Source organism: Canis aureus, chromosome 27 (genome assembly GCF_053574225.1).
Source record: "Canis aureus isolate CA01 chromosome 27, VMU_Caureus_v.1.0, whole genome shotgun sequence".
In the NCBI taxonomy this organism is placed as follows: Eukaryota; Metazoa; Chordata; class Mammalia; order Carnivora; family Canidae; genus Canis; species Canis aureus.
The window spans coordinates 36,338,071-36,361,726 of record NC_135637.1 but is presented as its reverse complement, the minus strand read 5'-3'; the positions used below and the strand labels follow the sequence as shown (position 1 = coordinate 36,361,726).

The 23,656-nt window shown below is 39.3% G+C and overlaps 1 protein-coding gene across 3 annotated transcripts; it reads left to right on the top strand.

The window, feature by feature from the left end:
* The first annotated feature begins 84 nt into the window (after positions 1-84).
* Positions 85-22,573, top strand: LOC144299275 (nebulin-like). Of its 3 annotated transcripts, XR_013365982.1 has the most exons (9): positions 85-217; positions 3,266-3,370; positions 4,085-4,190; positions 6,018-6,333; positions 7,050-7,154; positions 8,077-8,184; positions 16,251-16,358; positions 16,961-17,068; positions 22,468-22,573. XR_013365982.1 is itself a non-coding variant. In XM_077874798.1 (8 exons), the coding sequence occupies exons 5-8, from the start codon at positions 7,107-7,109 to the stop codon at positions 16,979-16,981; spliced, it is 285 nt and encodes a 94-aa protein (XP_077730924.1). In that variant the 5' UTR covers positions 85-217; positions 3,266-3,370; positions 4,085-4,190; positions 6,018-6,333; positions 7,050-7,106; the 3' UTR covers positions 16,982-17,290. The 3 variants fall into 3 exon arrangements, 1 of the variants encoding a protein (XP_077730924.1); XM_077874798.1 differs by lacking the exon at positions 22,468-22,573 and having other exon boundaries at positions 16,961-17,290; XR_013365983.1 differs by lacking the exon at positions 85-217 and having other exon boundaries at positions 3,041-3,370.
* Positions 22,574-23,656: the final 1,083 nt, after the last annotated feature.

Genomic DNA, 23,656 nt, shown 5'->3' with positions numbered 1-23,656 from the left:
TTTGCAATAGAATGCCTGCAAGGAAGACTACAACACCTGGATGAAACGCATAGGGTGGATACCTATTGGCAGTCTAGATGTAGAAAACGTTAAGAAAGCAGGTGATGCCCTGAATGAAAAGAAGTACAGGCAGCATCCAGACACCCTCAAATTTACCAGCACCGTGGACTCCCCAGTTATGGTCCAGGCAAAACAGAACACAAAGCAAGTCAGTGATGTAAGTACAAAAGAGGGGGCCAAGAATGGAGGGAGGAGGCTTCAACAAAATAAATAGCAGCTCAAAAGTTTAATTCTTCTGAGCCATTAATTTTCCTTTTACTTTATGTATTTTAAAATTACAATTACAATTATTTTTAGTTTGGGGGTCACCTGACTGAGTGGCTGAGTTGGTTAAGTGTCAGACTCTTGCTATCTCAGATCAGGTCTTAATCCCAGAGTCATGAGTTCAAGCCCTGCATTGGGCTCCATTAGGAATACAAACAAGAACAACCACAACAATTATTTTTAGTTTGGGCACTAACATTTTCTTTTTCTTCTATATTACTATTTATCTTCCTTTTTATAACATCTTCCTTTTTAGCTGCCTTTGAAATACTGTGTTATGGGATAAATTTGTTGTGATGAAAAAGTTCTACTCTTGTACTACACCTGTATATACACACACAAAATTTAAACTTGAATTCCAGACACTTTAACAAACTCATCACCTTCAGATCCATATTAAGTTGCATATATTTGCTGTTCGTATATAAAATACTAGTACAGGGAAATAACTCACATGCGTATATGGTTTTACTTCTCAGAATTCATCATACACAAATATTATAGAGGCTTTTGAAAACTTAGGTCTTGGGGATCCCCGGGTGGCGCAGCGGTTTGGCGCCTGCCTTTGGCCCAGGGCGTGATCCTGGAGACCCAGGATCGAGTCCCACATCAGGCTCCCGGTGCATGGACCCTGCTTCTCCCTCTGCCTGTGTCTCTGCCTCTCTCTCTCTCTCTCTCTCTCTCTCTCTCTCTCTGTGACTATCATAAATAAATTAAAAATTTAAAAAAAAGAAAACTTAGGTCTTGGAGATTAGTATGTTATTTGCCTGGCTGTCCATGAGCGATGTGTATGACCTGGCTAAGGTCAGACCTAAAGGGAAGCTTAGTGTGTAGAAGAACTAAAGGGACATGGAAAGCATTTATTTATTAATCCATTGAATGAACGTTTTTGAACTCCTTCCCTGAGCCGGGCATTGTATTATATGCTGATGCTATAAAGACGCCATAGATGATGAGTGGTGAGATAGATAGGAGATGACAAGGATATAAGAGTGTAAGACAAAGGCATGGATGGAACCAGAGCATTGCCACACCAAGAGGTGAATGCTACAGGAGAGGTATGTGCCAAGTACAAGAGAAGAGGGTAACCCCCCACCAAGGCTTCCCTGGCAAATAAGGGAAGGGTGCATTCCTGGTGAAAGAAAAAATCATGATGACCAACAAGAGCTAATGAACTGGAAGGACGGTGAAGGGTTCGGGATTATTATGTGATCATTGAGGATCTTGTGTGCTTATACTCTGGAGATTGTGGGGTAGGTAATGGGAGGTGTTGAAGATCTTAATCCATGGAGTTGGATTATCAGATCTGTGTTCTAAAAGATACTTCTGACCAAGAGTGCTGAGATGGCATTGATGAGGGAAGAGATGGAGGTAAGAAGATGGATTAAAAGCGCTTACAGAAACCTAGCAGAAGACTCCTTTGGACTTCAACTAAAGCACTAGCAATGGCAGAGGAGATGTGTAGAGGGTAGAATCGGTGAGACTCTGTGAATGCCTAGCTATGGTTTCTAAAGGCAGTGAGGGAATAACGTTAGCTCTTGGATGCCTAGAAGAAATTATTTAGGATTTGAGAATTCAAATAGATATCAGCCTCTTTAGACTTTGTGATACATAGACAACAGTTTACATGTGATAATCTGCTTAAAGGTTTATGTGATAAATGACAGTCAAGAGACTGGAAATCTAGTGGTTCCAGTTGTATTTTAGATTTTAGAAATCAAGCAATTTCTTTTCTATTACCAAGAGGAGGATACAATCTAAGTTCTACATCCTGGACCTAGCTGTCTTCCGGACATCTGTAAAAGGATAAGATAGGGTAAGTATGAAATGGTAAACCTCTTAAGTACACTGGGTTTATGTAGAAGCGCCCTCATAGCATGAGGAAATTATTATATGGTTTTAGTGCTACAATTGTAATTGGAAAGTTTTTTTTTTTTTTTTTTTTTTAGCAGAAGTGAAAGTCTCATTCTAAATGCCATTTTCTAAGAATCAAAAACCCAAAACAAAAACAAGACCGGTTTACTCCACTAGCAAAGATTGGACTTTTCTGACTTTGGTAAACTCCATTTATTCAAATTAGGGTTTTGCATTTGAAATGATTTCCATTCATCTCTAGCCATCAAAGATCACTGTTTTCTACTTTTCTGTCTATTTTAATACACGGAGTTTTTAGGTCTTTCTGAAAATGACAAAAATGCTTGACTTTTTTAAAAATAGGAGAATACCTTTGATTTTTAACAATAGAAGTAGTAGAGGGACTGTGCTGGGAATAACTCCTTTAAGTGTACAATTGAAGCATTTTATTTTGCTTTTAACAACTTTATTTTTAGAAGATAACAGCAAAGTAATGTTTGCCCTTTGGCAAATGTAAGATGACAATTTTAATTGCTGATTTTTGAGGATTTTGGGGAGTTTTGTGGGAAGAGGTCAGTGTGTGGGGTGTGAAAACACAAGCTATTGAGAGTATTTTAGTGGCTCATAACATTGGAAGGATTTCTGATAAATGACTTCAAAAGACATTTGAAGACATCTTCTAGTATACCTAGAACTTTTTCCTTTGGAATATTTTTTCTTTTATTTTAAAACATACTTTATTTAAATCCAATATGTTAGCATAGGGTATAACATACAGAGCTCATCTCACCACTGCCCTACTTAATGCTTGTTACCCAGTTACCCCATCCCCCCACCCACCTCCCCATCGGCAACCCTTTATTTGTTTCGTAGAGTTTGGAGTCTCTCATGATTTGTATTTTTCTCTAACTTCCCCCACACACACTCAGTTTCCATCCTTTCCATTGTAGTTCCTTTCATGATTTATTCCAAATACTCCTTTTTTTATTTTTTATTTTTTAATTTATTTTTTATTGGTGTTCACTTTAAGCATTTTCTTTTTTGTACTCTCTGTGATACATGTTATTTTTGTGATTGCGTATTGCAGATCTTCTACAAAGCTAAAGGAGAAGATGTGAAACATAAATACACTATGAGTCCTGATCTTCCTCTGTTTCTCTAGGCCAAGTGCAATGCTTACAATATGAGTGACGTAAGTAGGGTTTTCAATGGGGTGTGAAACCCAGACAAGGTGGTACAGTAATAGAATCTCAGAGTAGGATGGGGCCTTGATAACTATTTAGGTTGGTTTCCCACACACACACTGGATGGAGCCTATCTCATGACGATGGCTCTCTGCCTCTTAAGTCGGCCTCTTCCAGGGCAGGATAATTCCAAAAGGATGTGACATTCTCCCTTACGTGGAGCCCAACATCTATTCCTCTCAAACTTCGAGTTGGTTTTCCTCATTTTGCAAGTGGAGAGAGTTATTATCCTGCAGAAAAATAAGAATGAATGAAATCCTTTTATTACAGCAGACCTGAAATTTCTAAAGCTAACCACCAGGTCTTCCCTTGACCTTCCTTCCATAAGAGTGGACAACTTCATTTTCTCTAGTTGGTCCTCACACGCCAAGGTTTCCAGAAAGAACCTTTATTCCTCTCTTCCAGATCCACTCCAGTTTCTCAGTATCCTGCTTTGCTCTGTACTCAAACCAGGTTTGGGTGTATAATTGGTGCAGCATCCTGTAATGTCATGCTACACAAGGTGTAATGTTTTGCTAATGTGACTTCCCAAAATAAAATGTACTGTAGAAGATTCCTTTAGCTTATATCTGGAAATGAACGAAACAGTCCCAGCAACTGGGGACTCACTTCAGCTGATCCATGTACAGCATGCTGACCTCCTTCTTTCCCTCATACCTCAGGTCTGCTACAAACGGGACTGGCATGATTTAATAGCCAAGGGCAACAATGCGCTAGGTGAGGCTGCACATCACTGCAGCCAAAGCATCCAGAAACATTGCCAGTGATGTGAGTAAACATTTTCGGTGAAATGTGGGTGCATTGCCTTTTAAAAAACTAATCAAATGTGTGCTTGTCTAAATGTTGCCACATTGAAAACAATATGTCGAGTTAATGACGTTGAAATTCTCCACAAGATACTGTTTTGAGGAGCTGTCATTTTTTCAAAATTCCGTGATTCTTTTCCATTGACCCCACTTGGTAGAGCTATCGTAAATCTGACAACCACTTTCTCCCCTGATTCGTAGGCCAGATTACCCCTAGTGACACATTTCCTTGACAGCCTACATTAATTTTCAGTGAGAACACCCTCCCTGACAGTAACACATTAAATTCAAATGACTGCCTGCATAATAATTGTATTAAGAAGATTGAAAAGATGATGTATAAAATATAAGGATTTTGTAAACCAAATGGGTAAAGGTGTGGTCCATTTTTCTTGAATTTAATTTTCATGTATGTAAATCAATGCCATTTCATCTGCAATAGGAAAAGTATACACTTCCACTTCTTATCATTGCAGATCAAAAATGTCAAACAGCACACATGCCCCGTAGACTTCACTGTCACCTACTATTCTGAGGGCTACAGTTACGGTTTGGGAAAGGAGAAGAAATAAGATGCCCATGTGTGCAGTCCACAGGGGAGCTCAGGATGGAAGAATTCTACAGCTTTCCTTAGAGGTCCCTGAAAATGCGTCCCTCAAAGATGTGCACACCACGAGGAAGTACATTTCTCGGTTAAGGACAAAATGAAAGTCTAAATGTGACTTTATCATTCTTTAAGGCCTTGTGCAGGGCTCTTTCTAACATACCTAGAAATGTCTCGGTGACCCTTTTGTCTGCTGAGCTCTTGTTTATAAATCAGTGCATGCTAAGCTCTTGTTTATAAATCAGTGCATAAATGGCACGAGCAGAGTTTCTGCAGAATTTAAGTGGATTTGAGTTCTCTTCTATAAAAATTGAGGTTTTGACCTGTTACCTACCGTACAACTCTATCTATACACCATTGCTGGGTCCAGCAGTGAGAGAGCTTGGGCTGTGGAGCATTGTGCTGAGGTTTTTACTGCCAGGGGAAGCTCCCAGCCATTCCTGCCCTTCCTGTTCCTGAACTCATCGGCAGCTGCTTCAGCAGGGGGCTTGGAAAGTGGCTGCCGAGAAATGGGGGGGGGGGAAAGGCCTGGCTACCTGCTTATGCAGTATCTAAATTGATGCCCCCTAGAAAGAAGAGGGGTTTGTTCTAACCTTACTCCAGCAGCCTGAGACAACATAGTAAAGTTTTCCACCCCCTACTCCCAAGAAAAACTGTGTGTGAACTCACAGAGTTCTTTGGATTTTCTTCTGCGTCAGTTGCATACGTATCACTCAGTCAATGGGAGCAGTAAATGGAAGGTTTTCACACTAATTTCTAACGTCCTGTGATGTATGATAACATTCTGTGGTGGTGGTGCCATATTGGATTGGGAAAATTCACATCCCTAGGAAACCAAGAGGTACTGGCCTTATGTTTGGAATGTCTTGTTGCATTAAGGATGAACATTCAGATGGGTTGTTTAAGTGAAGTCCGACATACAAAAGCATTTGTAGGATTTATAGCAAAGAAAAAAACTGGTCCTGAATTTATCATGATACCTACCTATTTCTATCCCAGCAGTGTTGGAAATAACTGTTTTCACTCTGAATATTCTGGGGCACATAGGAGTGGGCAGGTATGGTTTGGATTTCTTGTAGTCTTCCAGAAAGTCACAGTGTCAAAGTGCCTTTGTGTGTGGCTATTCTTGCTATACCTAATGTTATCAACGCCGAGGACTTTGCTAACCAAATTTTACCTTCGCAGTATAAATACAAGGAAGCTTATGAGAAGTCAGAGGGAAAGCATGTGGGTTTTAGAAGCCTTCAGGATGATCCCACGCTGGTCCATTACATGAATGTGGCAAAACTGTAGTCGGATCATGAACACAAGAGGAACTATGAGAACGTCAAAATGAGCTACCATACCCCTGGGGACATGCTTAGCATTACAGCTGCGAAGTTGTCCCGGGATGTTGTCAGCGATATCAACTACAAACAGCCCGTACACCATTACATGTACCTACCCGATGCCATGAGTCTCAAGCAAGCACACCAGGAATGTGAATCAAATTCAGAGCGATGTGAGTGTGACAGGCCCAGGAATGTTGGCACTTCAGGGGTGATTCTCTTCCTGTCTTAGTAGGCTTCACAATACAGGAAGATATTTGAGAAATGCACCTTTACCAAAAAGCATGGTAGATGATCAGGGTTTTTGCTGGCTTTGTGTTCTCCTGTTACAGTCACTGACAGTGTCTTTATTAACTCACAGGCCAAAGGTAAAACCATATTCCACTAAGTATATAAACCACCTTGATTCCCAGCAAGAGGGCATGGTCACTCTTGGCAGACCCATTTCATTGGTGACATGTAGAATGATAAATAGTATTCTCTACTCTTTCTGAATTCAGGAAAGTTTTTTTCTTTTTTTAACTAAAACTCACATTCTCATGCATGTTAATCTATGTGGTGAGTCATCTTTAATGAACCAGGGAGGTTTTGTGATTGTAGCATGATTCATGGAGAGCTGCATGTGGAGGCTATTTAATATTCAGGGCATTTCCTTCTGCAGGAACCAGATTTCTGTAAGAATCATCCTCTGTAAGGAAAGATATGGCGTCCATTTATTGTCACTCAATGAAAATGTCTTTCCCCAGCCGAAATGTCTCTCCCCAGGAATAGCCTAGGGGGACTGTCATGGATGAAATTCAAAGTTGTGGGGTTTTCAGTGAAATCACAATGAAAGCCCAATTTATTGTCTATATCCACTACTCAAATAACATTTCCCTTCTCTCCACAGAAACTATATCAAGATGCATGGAATAAAGATAAAACCAACATCACCATTCCTTCTGACATGCCAGGCATGCTGCAGGCCCCTATAAATGCCCTGCAAATCAGCAATGTAAGAGGCATAAATACGAATTGAAAATACCTTCATAGGATAATATATGTCAGCTTTGGGAGTGTGGTATAATGAAATGGACAAATTACCTATCTTAGAAATGTGTACAGCTTTTGGTGCTAAACATTTTTTCTTTAGCTTTCTATTCCTAATGCAGTATGAATGAAATTCTCCCTTTTAAATGTTAGTTTAAATACATGGCTGGGTCCCAGGACTACAAAGAGTTGGGATATCTGTATTCTATCGGTGTCTTCCTTTCAATCTTGAAAGCATTGTTCGATATCCAATGTTCACAGCTCAGTTTCATCATATATTAATAGAGAATATTGAAATACCTAGTTGAATTTCTCTTACTTGAGGGAGTATGAGGTGACAGTCTCCTTTATCTTTATAAATTTTTGATTGATCCAGAGCATTCTTGTTTAATATTTCAAAGCCATTAGCTTTGTGTCTTATTTTCCACATCAGAAAGTTAAAAGATTTTAAATTATTAAGATCATATCTAAACGATAACATATCTATGTCATGTCCCTTGAGCAGGGACCTCTGAAAAGTCAAAAGGCAACATTAGGAAAAAAAATATCTTACCGGACCTTACATGAGACCTTGAGGAAGCTTTTCTAGCTTCACAGTTGATTCTTAGTTTCCATGTTTTGCGTGTTGCGGTATTTTCAGATGTGTACCATATTGTGATGAAGACAAGCATTCAAACATTTACTAGGTCTAGATGTTTAGCTTTAAAATCTTAGTCAGAAGTATCCTGCACTCCATTAAGGAAATAGCCAACAACCAGAGGAACTCAGAAATCCCTGTTTTTCCTTATCCTGTCTTCATTCACATTTTGTCATATTCATATTTTGAGTACTTGGAGTATTCACTTATTTTCAATGTTTGTAAACAAACCTGAGTTTTCCCTCAACAGAAATTTTACCAAAAAGACTGGAATGAGACCAAGCAGAAAGGCTATGACTTCAAAGCAGATGCCATTGAAATCAAGCAAGCCAAAGACTCCAGAGATATTTCCAGTGAGGTATGGCCTCTATTTCCTTGTGGTTTAGCTTTTCTTGTAACGAACACAGTAGTGTTTTTAACAATCGACGAGGGGGGTTAAAAAATCTATGTAAACAATTTTATTTTGTTTTGCACTAACTAAAGACTTTCTCTATTTAAAAACATTAGAATGGGGACACCTGGGTGGCTCAGTCAGTTAAGCATCTCCCTTCAGCTCAGGTCATGATCTCAGGGTCTTGGGATCAAGCCCCATGTCAGGTTTTGTGCTCAATGAGGAGCCTGCTGCTCCTCCTGCCTGTGTTCATGCTCTCTCTCATTCTCTCTCCCTGTCAGATACATCTTCAAAACAATAAAAACATTAAAACCGAATGAAGCACATTAAGGTTAGCATAGATGAGGTATATGTATAACTTCTTGGTTGTTTCCAAGTAGAAGTGAAAAAAAAAAAAAACATGAAGAATCTATGCAGAATTCTTGGGAAAAATTCAGGAAACAATCTATTTGATTATTGACCAGTGTCATTTTATCCCCCAAATATTTATGACATTCTCCATAAATCTAGATCACAGTTGAAAGTTTCATATCAGACAAGACCGAAATCACATTCTATACATAAGATTTTATACTGGAGGCTTATGTATAATGCTCTCAGCAACCTTTTGAAGTTCATTTAATAGTAATTTAAAAACTTAGTCAAAATAATTATCCTACCAAGCTCCCTACCTCCCACCCTCAGCTCCAAATCTTTAAGCAATCCTGTTCCCTTTATCTGGGCTCTTCTCTATTTTTTATCTTGTGTATCCACCTGTTTCTTCCCTCTTATTTCTCATTTTTGTCTCTAAATACAGTAGCCAGTCTATAGGATCTGCCTTATTCCCAGGTGTCTCTCCCTCCCTTTTGTCCAAACTTTTCTATGTTATCCAAATATAGAAAAGATATTACCTTAGTCTAGTCCTAAGACACTTTTAGGACAAGTCTGAACAAGATGGAAACTCTTGTTCCAGGGCTTTTGTTGTCATCTGATTCAAACCAATCACCTTGCTTTCCATTCCTGTGAAATATGCGCCATTTTTACCTGTCTCCCAAACCACACAAATAACTTTTTCCTACTGAGGTATTGTTAGTCCTCTTGGGGGACCAGATAATTTATTAATGTTCCACCATTCAGGCGGCCTTTGGAGACCCATGATTACACCCACTGTGTCTTATTTTCCACATCTGAAAAATGTAATAATAATAGTATGCACTTCACAGAGATGTTGGGAAGATTAAATGGGATTGTAGTTGCTACTACTCAACTATTTTTTGCTAAAAAACACAGCAGTTTCACACGGATCAGCCTGATACATATGAAGCACTCATAATAGTGTCTGGCATATATAGTCATTGCTCAGTAAATGTCAGCTATAATTTTTTGTAATGACTCTTATTCACCATCCTATTGCCCTCCTGATTTATTCCCGTTCTCTATCAAACTACCTAAAATAGCTCTATTTTGCTCAGAGTGAACTGAAATATAAAATGACTGCCAATATTCGGAAAACATTTGTTCAAAAGACCGTACTACATTATTTTCATATATCTGTTTATCTGATTTTTCACCACTTTAGTACAAATACAAAGAAGGTTAGCATAAGCAACTGGGCCACCACGTGGGTTTCCGCACCCTACAAGATGACCCCAAATTGGTATGGTCTATACACACTGCCAAGATCCAGAGTGACAGAAAATACAAGAAAGCTTATGAGAAGTCTGAAAGAATTCCCAATACACCATTGGACATGATGTCACTTGTTCAGGCTAAGAAGTGCTAGGTCCTGGTTAGTGATATTGATCATTGTAATTATCTGCACCAGCGGACATGTTTGACAGGACAGAATGATGTGATCTGGCAGGCTAAGAAGGCCTACGAACTGCAGAGTGATGTGCATGTATTTGTCACCAGACTCTTGGGGGAGACGTGTGTCTCTGTGAATAGTGTCACGGTGTACTACCTAGGGATATAATTTAAGTGGTGATTTTAATAGAACCTTACATAATCTGTATATTTCATGGTAAAAGAATCATTTGGAACATTGTTTTATGGAGGATTCCTTATGGGGCAATTCTTTTTTCTTAAGACAAAGAAAATCTCTCTTACTCTATGTAATTAGGTAGAAAATTTTAGTCCCAATTGTTTTTTTTTCTTTTGTTTAATAATAATTTTATTTTTTATTGGTGTTCAATTTGTCAACATACAGAGGAACACCCAGTGCTCATCCCGTCAAGTGCCCACCTCAGTGCCCATCAGTCACCCAGTCATGCCCACCCCCCGCCATCCTCCTCTTCGACAACCCCTAGTTCACATTTCCCAGAGTGAGGAGTCTTTCATGTTCTGTCTCCCTTTCTGATATTTCCCACTTTTTTTTTTCTCCTTTCCCCTTTATTCCCTTTCGCTATTTTTTATATTCCCCAAATGAATGAGACCATATAATGTTTCTCCTTCTCCGACTGACTTACTTCACTCAGCATAACACCATCCAGTTCCATCCACGTCGAAGCAAATGTTGGGTACTTCCGTTTCTAATGGCTGAGAAATATTCCATTGTATACATAAACCACATCTTTATCCATTCATCTTTTGATGGACACCGAGGCTCCTTCCACAGTTTGGTATTGTGGACATTGCTGCTATAATCATCGGGGTGGAGGGTTCCCGGAATTTCACTGCATCTGTATCTTTGGGGTAAATCCCCAGCAGTGCAATTGCTGGGTCATAGGGCAGATATGTTTTTAACTCTTTGAGGAACCTCCACCCAGTTTTCCAGAGTGGCTGCACCAGTTCTCATTCGAACCAATAGTGCAGGATTGTTCCCTTTCTCCATATACTCTCCCACATTCGTGATTTCCTGTCTTGTCAATTTTCCCCTTTCTCACTGATGTGAGGTGGTATCTCATTGTGGTTTTGATTTGTATTTCCCTGATGGCAAGTTATGTGGAGCATTTTCTCATGTACTGGTTGGCCATGTCTGTGTCTTCCTCTGTGAGATTTCTGTTCCTGTGTTTTGCCCATTTCATGATTGGATTGTTTGTTTCTTTGCTGTTGAGTTTAAGAAGTTCTTTATAGATCTTGGAAACTAGCCCTTTATCTGATACGTCATTTGCAAATATCTTCTCCCATTCTGTAGGTTGTCTTTGAGTTTTGTGGACTGTATCCTTTGCTGTGCAAAAGCTTCTTACCTTGATGAAGTCCCAATAGTTCACTTTTGCTTTTGTTTCTCTTGCCTTCGTGGATGTATCTTGCAAGAAGTTGCTGTGGTCGAGTTAAAAAAGGGTGTTGCCCATGTTCTGTAGGATTGTGATGGAATCTTGTCTCACATTTAGATCTTTCATCCGTTTTGAGTTTATCTTTGTGTATGGTGCAAGAGAGTGATCTAGTTTCATTCTTCTGCATGTGGATGTCCAATTTTCCCAGCACCATTTATTGAAGAGACCGTCTTACTTCCAGTGGATAGTCTTTCCTCCTTTGTCGAATATGAGTTGACCATAAAGTTGAGGGTACACTTCTGGATTCCCTATTCTGTTCCATTGATCTGTGTCTATTTTTGTGCCAGGACCACACTGTCTTGATGACCACAGCTTTGTAGTACAACCTGAAATCTGGCATTGTGATGCCCCAGCCCTGGCTTTCTTTTTTTTTTTTTTTTAATTCCCCTAGGTATTCGGGGTCTCTTCTGATTCCACACAAATCTTAAAATAATTTGTTCCAACTCTCTGAAGAAAGTCCATGGTATTTTGATAGGGATTGCATGAAACGTGGTAATGGCCCTGGGTAACATTGACATTTTCACAATATTAATTCTTCCTATCCATGAGCATGGAATAATTTTCCATCTCCTTTGTCTTTCTCAATTTCCTTCAGGAGTGGTCTGTAGTTTTTAGGGTATAGATCCTTTACCTCTTTGGTTAGGTTTATTCCTAGGTAACTTATGCTTTTGGGAGCAATTGTAAAGGGGATTAACTCCTTAATTTCTCTTTCTTCAGTCTCATTGTTAGTGTCTAGAAATACCACTGATTTCTGGGCATTGATTGTGTATCCTGCCACACTGCCAAATTGCTGTATGAGTTCTAGCAATCTTGGGGTGGAGACTTTTGGGTTTTCTATGTAGAGTATCATGTCATCGGCGAAGAGGGAGAGTTTGACTTCTTCTTTGCCAATTTGAATGCCTTTTCTGTCTTTTTGTTGTCTGATTGCTGAGGCTAGGACTTCTAGGACTATGTTGAATAGCAGTGGTGAGAGTGGACATCCCTGTCTTGTTCCTGATCTTAGGGGAAAGGCTCCCAGTGCTTCCCCATTGAGAATGATATGTGCTGTGGGCTTTTCATAGATGGCTTTTAAGATGTCGAGGAAAGTTCCCTCTCTCCCTACACTCTGAAGAGTTTTGATCAGAATGGATGCTGTATTTTGTCAAATGCTTTCTCTACGTTTATTGAAAAGATCATATGGTTCTTGTTTTTTCTCTTGCTGATATGATGAATCACATTGATTGTGTTATGAGCGTCGAACCGGCCTTGCATCCCGGGGATAAACCCCACTTGGTCACGCTGAATAATCTTCTTAATGTACTGTTGGATCCTATTGGCTAGTATCTTGTTGAGAATTTTTTCATCCATGTTCATCAGGGATATTGGTCTACAACTCTCCTGTTTGGTGGGTTCTTTGTCTGGTTTTGGAATTAAGGTGATGCTGGCCTCATAGAACGAACGAGTTTGGAAGTACTCCATCTCTTTCTATCTTTCCAAACAGGTTTAGTAGAATAGGTAAGGTTTCTTCTTTAAACGTTTGATAGAATTCCCCTGGGAAGCCATCTGGCCCTGGACTTTTGTGTCTTGGGAGGTTTTTTTTTTTTATTTTTTTTTATTATTTATTTATTTATTTATTTATGATAGTCACAGAGAGAGAGAGAGAGAGGCAGAGACACAGGCAGAGGGAGAAGCAGGCTCCGTGCACTGGGAGCCTGATGTGGGATTCGATCCCGGGTCTCCAGGATCGCGCCCTGGGCCAAAGGCAGGCGCCAAACCGCTGCGCCACCCAGGGATCCCCGTCTTGGGAGGTTTTTGATGACTGCTTCAATTTCCTCCCTGGTTATTGGCCTGTTCAGGTTTCCTATTTCTTCCATTTCCAGTTTTGGTAGTTTGTGGCTTTCCAGTAACACGTCCATTTCTTCTAGATTGCCGAATTTATTGGCGTATGGCGCTCATAATATGTTTTTAAAATTGTTTGTATTTCCTTGGTGTTGGTAGTGATTTCTCTTTTCTCATTCACGATTTTATTAATTTGAGTCCTCTCTCTCTTCTTTTTTATAAGGTTGGCTAATGGTTTATCTATCTTACTTAATTCTTTCAAAGAACCAACTCCTGGTTTTGTTGATCTGTTCCACAGGTCTTCTGGTCTCGATTTCCTTGAGTTCTGTTCGTATCTTTGTTAACTCTCGTCTTCTGCTGGGTGTAGGATCTATTTGCTCTTTCTTCTCTAGGTCCTTAGGTGTAAGGTTAACTTTTGTATTTGAGCTCTTTCCAGTTTTTGGGCTACTTGTATTGCGATGTGTCTCGCCCTCAGGATTGCTTTTGCTATATCCCAAAGATTTTGAATAGTTTTATCTTCATTCTCATTAGTTTCCATGAATTCTTTTAATTCTTCCTTAATTTCCTGGTGGATCCTTTCATCTTGTAGCAGGATGGTCCTTAACCTCCACGTGTTTGAAATCCTTCCAAACTTCTTGTTGTGATTTAGTTCTAATTTCAAGGCATTATGGTCTGAGATACGCAGGGGACGATCCCAATCTTTTGGTATCGGTTCAGACCTGATTTGTGACCCAGTATGTGGTCTATTCTGGAGAAAGTTCCATGTGCACTTGAGAAGAATGTGTATTCAGTTGCGTTTGGACATAAAGTTCTGTAGATATCTGTGAAATCCATCTGGTCCAGTGTATCATTTAAAGCTCTCGTTTCTTTGAAGATGTTGTTTTTAGAAGACCTATCGAGTGTACAAAGCACTATACTGAAGTCACCAAGTATAAGTGTATGATTATCTAAGTTTGTCTTAACTTTGGTTATTAATTGATTGATATACTTGGCAGCTCCCACATTCGGGGCATATATGTTGATGATTGTTAAGTCCTCTTCTTGGATAGATCCGTTAAGTATGATATAGTGTCCCTCTTCATCTCTCACTACAGTCTTCAGGATAAATTTCAGTTTATCTGACATAAGGATGGCTACCCCTGCTTTCTTTTGAGGACCATTCGAATGGTAAATGGTTCTCCGGGTCTCTTGTAGACAGAAAATAGATGGGTCCTGATTTTTCATCCAGTCTGAAACCCTGTGCCTTTTGATGGGGTCATTAAGCCCATTCACGTTCAGAGTTACTATTGAAAGACAACGCGTTTAGTGTCATCATGATACCTATTCCTTCCAACTGTTTTGTTTTTAACCAATTATGGTTGCATGATGAAATATCTAAATTTCAGAAACAAATATAAACTTAAGGAAATGTTGGATTTTAAGTTTATCTGGTACATACATTTATAGATAGAGTGGTGTATACAGGTAGAAGTATATATTTTTCCTCGTTATATATGCCTCTGAAGACCTTATTCTCTCAAGTTCTTACAGATGTGATTCTCAGTAGTGCAAAAAAGGCAGATTTCAAGTGGTGAGCGCAGATTGTCAACCTTGTATAAAAACAAAACAATGTGCCATTGCTGTCATTCCACATGGGTCACTTGTCAGCCCTGCTCCAATTCCTGTAGGATTATGTGAACTTCTCCCAGAGATGTGTGTCAGAGATGTAACACCAAATATTAATATTTACTGTTGATCCTTCCATTCCATGGGACTGGCCACCCAGCTAGTTTAAATAGAGGTAGTGTGTGGCCTGCTGGCATCATGGTGATACAGTGAGCAGACTTGACTCCTTTGAACTCTGTGGTCCTTTCCTTCATACGGAACATGTACAGATCAGACCTGGAACGTTTGAAGGGTATAGGATGGTGGCCAGAGGGTTCTGTGGAAGTGATGAGAGTGAAGAATGCCCATTCAAGAACCTCTTGAATGAGAGGTTGTATAAAGCCAGAGGACTTCAAATTCACCAGCATTGTTGATACCCCTGAAGTCATCCAGGCAAAGATCGGTGCTATACAGATCAGTGAGGTGAGTGGGGTTGATGATGTGTTCGGACGTGTTGAAGAAGTCTCCATAAGAATTGTGTGACATTTAAGTTGCTACTACCAGGATTAGAACCTTGAACATTCATGTATCCAGATACACTTTCGTAGTCAATAAGTTAATGGTATCTACAGTTCAGTTACCTAGATGACACTTTGACATAGATGCGGTCGGCATCTTTATATCCTGCAGACTCGGATACCCATTCTTGAATACATTTTGAGGTCTTGCTTGTAATGCAAGTCTCCCAGGTAATACCATGATCACAGAACTGCCACCTTTTATTGCTTTTCAATCATGAGGGAAATTGAAAAGTCCAGGGATGGCCTCAATATTCGATACCATGATAGTTATTTGGGCTAAGAAAGCCTGGATTTGATTAGTGATGTGGATTATCATAGTTACCTGCAATGTAGGTTTTCCTGCCAGATGATTACATGTGACTTGATGAAAAAGGATCATTTTACTACTGTATTTCGGATTCATTTTCCAGTTATATTCTATCACACATCAATGTATTCTTCTTGTTGGAGTCATTATTGGCACCTTTTAAATAAAAACAGAAATGAAGGGGTGCCTGGGTGGTTCAGTCAGTTGAGCATTCGATTTTTGATCTCAGCTTGGGTCTTGATCTTAAGGTCGTGAGTTCAAGCCCCATGTTGGGCTCCATGCTGGCTGTGGAGAGTACTTAACAACAACAACAACAACCAAAAAAAAAAAAAACCCAGAAAATTCACACAATGAAAACAAAATGTGATCTAGATTTATATCATTCATATCTGAGAACATCCAAAGAGAACCGTTAACTGTCCCTATAATTTTATTCGTGCGGTAATTGGCCTATTTACTTATCAACCATCTCTCGTTTTTCGTTTTTAGCAGCCATTGTGTCGTGATGCCTGGGAGAGAGAGAAGGCGAATGTGAATGTGCCAGCGGACACCCCAGGGATGCTGCAGTCCAAGATCAATGCCGTACAGATCAGTGATGTAAGGAGCTACACGCTCACTTGCGTTACACAATATTTTCTGCCTAACTGAAACTTAAGTTGATATGTTCCAGAGGAAATTTAGCAAAAGGCATTTCCCTACCATTCCTTTGATTTCTAGTATTTAAACTAATGAGAAGTGCCACGTGTGAGCACCCACGTACACGGGCACGCATATGCATATGCACGTTGTGTTTATAAATAGAGATGTGTGTCCTTATCTTTGTTGGAAGGAAACATGCACTGCTTTCACCAAAAACACCACAGAAAAACATACATATATGCAAGTATAGTGTTACTTGGTTCTCTTTTCAGTGGCCCATCACTGAGTTTTCCTTTTAAAGCCAAACGCTATCTATTTTTCTCATTTTTTACTTGATTTACTGTCTCCTAATTTCTTTCTTGAAAAGAATGGACTTTACTAAATTTCATTTAAAAAACCTACTAGAACTTAATTTCAGTATGAAACCAGCCTCTTTTATAAGTCTTAACGGGAGACTAATTTTCCATGTGACTTATTAACAGGTTTTCTTACACATCAGTAAGGCTGACTCAGTGGCTCCCTCTTCAGATTAACTGTGGCATTGCAATCTCCATTTGCAGAAACATTGTAACCAAGCTTGAGAAGATGTCAAGATGAAGGGTTATGACCTGCGGGAAGATGCCATCCCAATTCAGCACGCCAGGGCTTCCAGGGAGATCGCCAGTGATGTGAGAGCTCCTTTTTTCCCAGCCTTAACCAACGCTAATAGATGTCATATGGGAGTGAATATTTTTCTGATCTTTAGCTTAATTCCCCATTAATACACTTAAGTAGAAAGGAGATCATCGTGATTAGTGTCTTGCTTTGAAATCGCAAAACCAAGAATAACTTGTACAACAGTTTGGTGCCCCTTCTGCATCGGGCTTGGTTCTGTTGTTCTTATGTTTAAGCGCAGGTTTTTATTTTCTTTTCACTGTCGTCTCAAAATCATGTAATTTACAAGCACTTATAAAAATTCAATGAATACAAAAAGTTCTGTTGTTTCTTGAAGTGCAGCATACATAAAGTTTCTCCTGTGAGAATTTTAAACATACAGGATGTTCTTGTCCAGTGGATGGACAAGCCTTTTTTAAAAGTTATATGTTAATATGTGCTAGAAATATATTTTTCCATTTAAATGAGATTATAAATTTTAGAATACAACTATTTCAAAGTTTATACTTTAGTTTATTGACTAGATTTTTTTGTTTATTAAATTTAAAGTGTGAAGTACGGTGCTACTTGATTGTGGCAGAAGGTGAAGGTAGTAGACAGTGACTCAAGGTTGGGAAACACTAGATAAGCCTGTATTGGGGATAATCCAGAAGAACACTTCTTGCCTTAGAAATGCTCATAATGTGTTCATGCATGTAGACATAGAAGACAAACCAATGGGTTAGGAATCCTAAATCTTAGAGTATGGACTTCATGAAAAACAGTGCCCAAAAAAGGCTAATGTAAGGGAGGTGGACATACTTGGAGCAGACTGTTTAGAAAAAGTGAATTGAGAAACATGACTCTTCTTTTTTGTTCACGTATACCAGTATCTATGGAAAACCGCTTACGAGAAACAGAAAGGCCATTATATTGGATGTCGCAATACCAAGGAAGACCCTAAGCTGGCTTGGGCAGCAACTGTGTTAAAAATGCAGAATGGGGGATCCCTGGGTGGCGCAGCGGTTTGGCGCCTGTCTTTGGCCCAGGGCGCGATCCTGGAGACCTGGGATCGAATCCCACATCAGGCTCCCGGTGCATGGAGCCTGCTCCTCCCTCTGCCTGTGTCTCTGCCTCTCTCTCTCTCTCTGTGTGACTATCATAAATAAATAAAAAATTAAAAAAAATGCAGAATGGCAGGCTGTACAAAAAGGCCTACAATAACCACAAGGCCAAGATCTCCATCCCAGTGGACATGGTGTCCATCAAAGCTGCCAAAGAAGGCCAGGCCTTAGCAAGTGATGTGGATTATCGCCAGTATCTGCACCACTGACTGGTCTTGCTTTCCTGACCAGAACAATGTGATCCAAGCCGGGAAAGCCCACTACCTGCAGAGTGATGTAAGTTGTTGCTTGTGCAGAGAGGACCAGCCGAGGTGCCTGAGTCGTGAGCTGTTCTCTGGGGAGAAAGCCTTCCACAGCTTTGCCTGGTCATTCCTCCTAGGCCTTGGGAAAACGCAACTCTCCCTAATAAGCACTTCCCTTTAGCATTTTACCAAGTTTACTGAATGTCTACCTTACAGCTAGGCTTATTTAGAAAGTTTTATTTTTTACTCTTGGTGGTGCTACCAGAATTTTTTGTAGATTCTTGAACGTGTGCTGTGTGTTTCCTAAACATGAAAATTGCCATGGCCTCTCAATTGAAGAATGACAGGGATACTTCCTTAAAATTAATTTCAAAGGTTAGCAGCATGCTCCAAACTCACTAGTTTCCCTTAATGTAGTAGTCTCCACACTGTGGTGTTTCATTAGTTTACCTGAAATATTTTTAGATTTATTCATATTTTTTGCCCATTCTACTGGAAATCACGGGTTCTTTTAATTATTTAAACTTGGTTCCCAGAGCTTCAAGGAATGCTTTCTCCTAATGAATACATTTGTTATAGAAAAGTGTACCCATACCCATCCTTGACATGAGTTGCCAAGTGGTAGATTTAGGCCAGTTTTTAGAGAAATGTAAACTCTGCATTAACCTGAATAACATTAGTATAGAAAGGAATGCATATGAATCAAGTTTCTAAAGAATGAGAAAGGGAAACTTCAAAATCTGTATGTAATCCTTTTTGAGAATCCCTTCTTTTGAATTTTGGATATCCATCATACTTTACACGCTAAAATATAAAATGTTCTTCACTAAGATAGAAATTTTACTCCACAATTCACTCCTCATAAATCTTTCTAGCTTGTTATTTGTATGCTATTAACTAGTTACTAAAATATCATTTTTTATCATGTCATCGGTATGAAATCATGTCATTAGCAAAGAGGGAGAGTATGACTTCTTCTTTGCCAATTTGAATGCCTTTAATGTCTTTATGGTCAACTAATATTCGACAAAGGAGGAAAGACTATCCATTGGAAGAAAGACAGTCTCTTCAATAAATGGTGCTGGGAAAATTGGACATCCACATGCAGAAGAATGAAACTAGACCACTCTCTTGCACCATACACAAAGATAAACTCAAAACGGATGAAAGATCTAAATGTGAGACAAGATTCCATCACAATCCTAGAAGAGAACAGAAGCAACACCCCTTTTTAACTCGGCTACAGTAACTTCTAGCAAGATACATCCACGAAGGCAAAAGAAACAAAAGCAAAAATGAACTATTGGAACTTCATCAAGATAAGAAGCTTTTGCACAGCAAAGGATACAGTCCACAAAACTCAAAGACGACCTACAGAATGGGAGAAGATATTTGCAAATGACATATCAGATAAAGGGCTAGTTTCCAAGATCTATAAAGAACTTCTTAAACTCAACAGCACAGAAACAAACAATCCAATCATGAAATGGGCAAAACACAGGAACAGAAATCTCACAGAGGAAGACACAGACATGGCCAACCAGTACATGAGAAAATGCTCCACATAACTTGCCATCAGGGAAATACAAATAGAAACCATAATGAGATACCACCTCCCACTTGTGAGTAAGGGGAAAATTAACAAGGCAGGAAACAATGAATGTGGGAGATGATATGGAAAAAGGGGAACCCTCCTTCACTGTTGGTGGGAATGTGAACTGGTGCAGCCACTCTGGAAAACTGTGTGGAGGCTCCTCAAAGAGTGAAAAATAGATCTGCCCTACGACCCAGTAGTTGCACTGCTGGGGATTGACCCCAAAGATACAGGTGCAATGAAACGCCAGGACACCCACACCCTGATGTTTCTAGCATCGATGTCCACAATAGTCAAACTGTGGAAGGAGCCTCAGTGTCCATCGAAAGATGAATGGATAAAGAAGATGTGGTTTATGTATACAATGAATATTACTTAGGCATTAGAAACGACAAGTACCCACCATTTGCTTCAATTGGATGGCACTGGAGGGTATTATGCTGAGTGAAATAAGTCAATCAGAGAAGGACAAACATTATGTGGTCTCATTCATTTGGGGAATATAAATTATAGTGAAAGGGAATAGAAGGGAAGGGAGAAGAAATGGGTAGGAAATATCAGAATGGGAGACAGAACACGAAGACTACTAACTTTACGAAATGAACTAGGGGTGGTGGAAGGGGATGAGGGCAGGGGCTGGGGGTAAATGGGTGACGGGCACTGAGGTGGGCACTTGACGGGATGAGCACTGGGTGTTATTCTGTATGTTGGCAAATTGAACACCAATAAAAAATAAATTTATTATTTAAAAAATATTACAGGAAAGTGAAAAAAAGAAACAAATGACCAAGAAAATGTAAATCCTAATTCAAAAGGAAGAGATATCTAGGGAAAATGAAAAGCCAACTGTGATCGAAATTGTGGAACCAGGGATTGAATTCTTTGTTTTAAAATTACAGTTTACACCTAATGGCACATTAGTTTCACGAGTAAAGCATAGTGATTCAACCAGAAGAGTAGCTACTATCTGTGACCATACAATCCTATTTCAACTCCGTTGACTATATTCCCCATGCTGTACCTTTCTTCGCAATGACTTATTCATTCCATAACTGGAAGCCTGTATGCCCCACTCCCTTTCACCCACTTTGCCCAACCCCCTACCCCTTCCCTCTTTATAATCGTCAGTGTTTTTCTATATCTATTGATCTGTTTCTTCTTTTTTTTTGTTTGCTTGTTTTTATTCATTTGTTTTTGTTGTTTAGATTCCAAATATAAGTGAAATCATGTGGTATTTGTCTTTCTCAGTTTGACTTATTTCACTTAACAGAATATCCTCTAGGTCCATCTGTGTTGTCACAAATGGCAAGATCTCATCCTTTTTTGTATCCTGAGTAATATTTCATGCATGCGTGCGCGTGTGTGTATACATAAACCATATCTTCGTTATCCATCCATCTCTTGATTGCTTCCATACCTTGGCTATTGTCAATAATGCTACAGTAAACATTTAGGTTGCATGTATGTTTTTGAATTAGAGTTTTCATTTTCTTTGGGTAAATACCCAGTAGTGGAATTACTGGAGCATACAGTATTTCTATACTCAATTTTTTGAACAACCTTGTTACTGTTTACCACAATAGGATTGGATTCTTAATTATCCCTTTAAAATACACCATGTGCCAGGTATTGTGCTAAGCACTGAAGATCCAATGGTGAAGGAAGAGGAAGAACCAAGACAAAGTTTCAGACTTTAGGGAATTTACATTGCTAGCAAATAAACAGATATTAACTAGAGAATATCAATAAAAAATCTGATGGATGAGAAATAATGATCAATGGTGCTATGAAAAAGTGAGGTGGGGAAAGATTATCTAAGGAAATACTACATTAATAGGGATTGCAAGGGAGGACAGGAGCTGGTTCTGTGAGGAAGACACAGGGATTCCTACAGAATGACCAATATATGCAAAAGGAGAGGGCTGTGTACGAATCACAAACCAAAAAACCAGTGTGGACAGAATCCGTAGGTCAAAGGGAAGCATATAAGATGGTGCTAGATTATCCTCACCTTCTAGTCCATGTAAAGAATTTGATCTTTTTCCTAAGGCCAATGGGAAGCCATGTGATGAGAGGAATGTTGTGGTGTCAGATTTGAATTGTGAATTTTATAAAGATCGTTCTGCCTGCTGTATAGAAAACTTACTGGAAAGCCTGTTATTATTGCTTTAAAAGTCCACCCGAGCTAGTATGAGGTTACTTAAATATTATTGAAAACCTTCCATGCATCCCATAGAGAGAGAGCTCCTTCTGCATCATTCTTCTTTATGAGTGCATAGGTGCCCCGCCACAGAAAAAGCAGACTAGAACGTTGCTGGGCTCTAATGCATCCTGCTCTACACATGATGAATTGTGTTTGTCGGGCCAATGCTCAATTTTAATTAGTTTGTGGGAGGTAAAATATACCATGAAACTGCTTTCTTATCATAATTAAAGAAAAAAAACGCTTCTATCTAACTTGTTTTCTTTCCCAGGCCATCTATAAGGCTGACTTGCAGGGTCTCCTGAAGAGTTGAGAGTCAAAAATGCTCAGAAGATCCTACTAGACAGTGTCTATCGGACACCTATAGAGAGCCTCAGGTAGACACGTATTGTTGACACACCAAAAGTTGTCCTTGCTAAGTTGAATGCTGAGAATATTAGTATTGAAAGTCACTTTTCCCCACCTATGTTAAAATTAAGTCATGCTTGTAAGTGACTGATAATTAACCCAGTAATCTATTTGTAAAATGATACCATTGATGATTTTAGGTTTTAATATGTAATGTTAGTAGGATTGTTTTATTGTTGTTTATAAGTTTTAAACAAAAATATATTAATATTAATTTCATATTAAATTTGAGTAACGTGGAAAACTTTTAGATGTTTTTCCTTAATATGAAAAAATTTAAGATCAGAAAAGTTGAAAGTAGTGCACTGAACTAGAAGAATTACAAATTGCAAAGTAATGTTGTTATTGTGTTTTCTTCCACAGCCAAAGCACAGAGAATTTTGGGACAAGGATAAAACTTCAGTACACCTCATGCCAGATACTCCAGAAATTAATCTCGCTGGAGCCAATGCTTTTAATATGAGCAATGTAAGTACCACAACAGACTCCCTTTTGTTTAGAAAGTCAGCCATTTGGTGTTATGATATCCCTGGGGAGCTCTTATAGGCAAGAGAGAAAAGATTGGCTGGTTGGGGATGGGGAAAACTCTTTATCATCAGTCCTCTGACCAGGGGTGAGGAAAGGAGCAGATCCCAGGCTCTGAGTCACCCAGCAAGGTCAGCGACCGACCCGGTGAACTAATGTCAACGTGACAAAATGGAGAAGAGAATAAGTTACAGGAAAGCTGAAAGAGGAATGAATGAAGAGACATGTGAACAAGGAAGGGGCATTAATGACAGACGAACACAAAATAATTATGGGAATTCTTTGCAAAACTCTATACAAATTAACTTTAAAGCCTGGATCTGTAGGGGATTTTCTTTTTTTTTTAATTTATTTTTTATTGGTGTTCAATTTACTAACATACAGAATAACCCCCAGTGCCCGTCACCCATTCACTCCCACCCCCCACCCTCCTCCCCTTCTACCACCCCTAGCTCGTTTCCCACAGTTAGCAGTCTTTACGTTCTGTCTCCCTTTCTGATATTTCCCACACATTTCTTCTCCCTTCC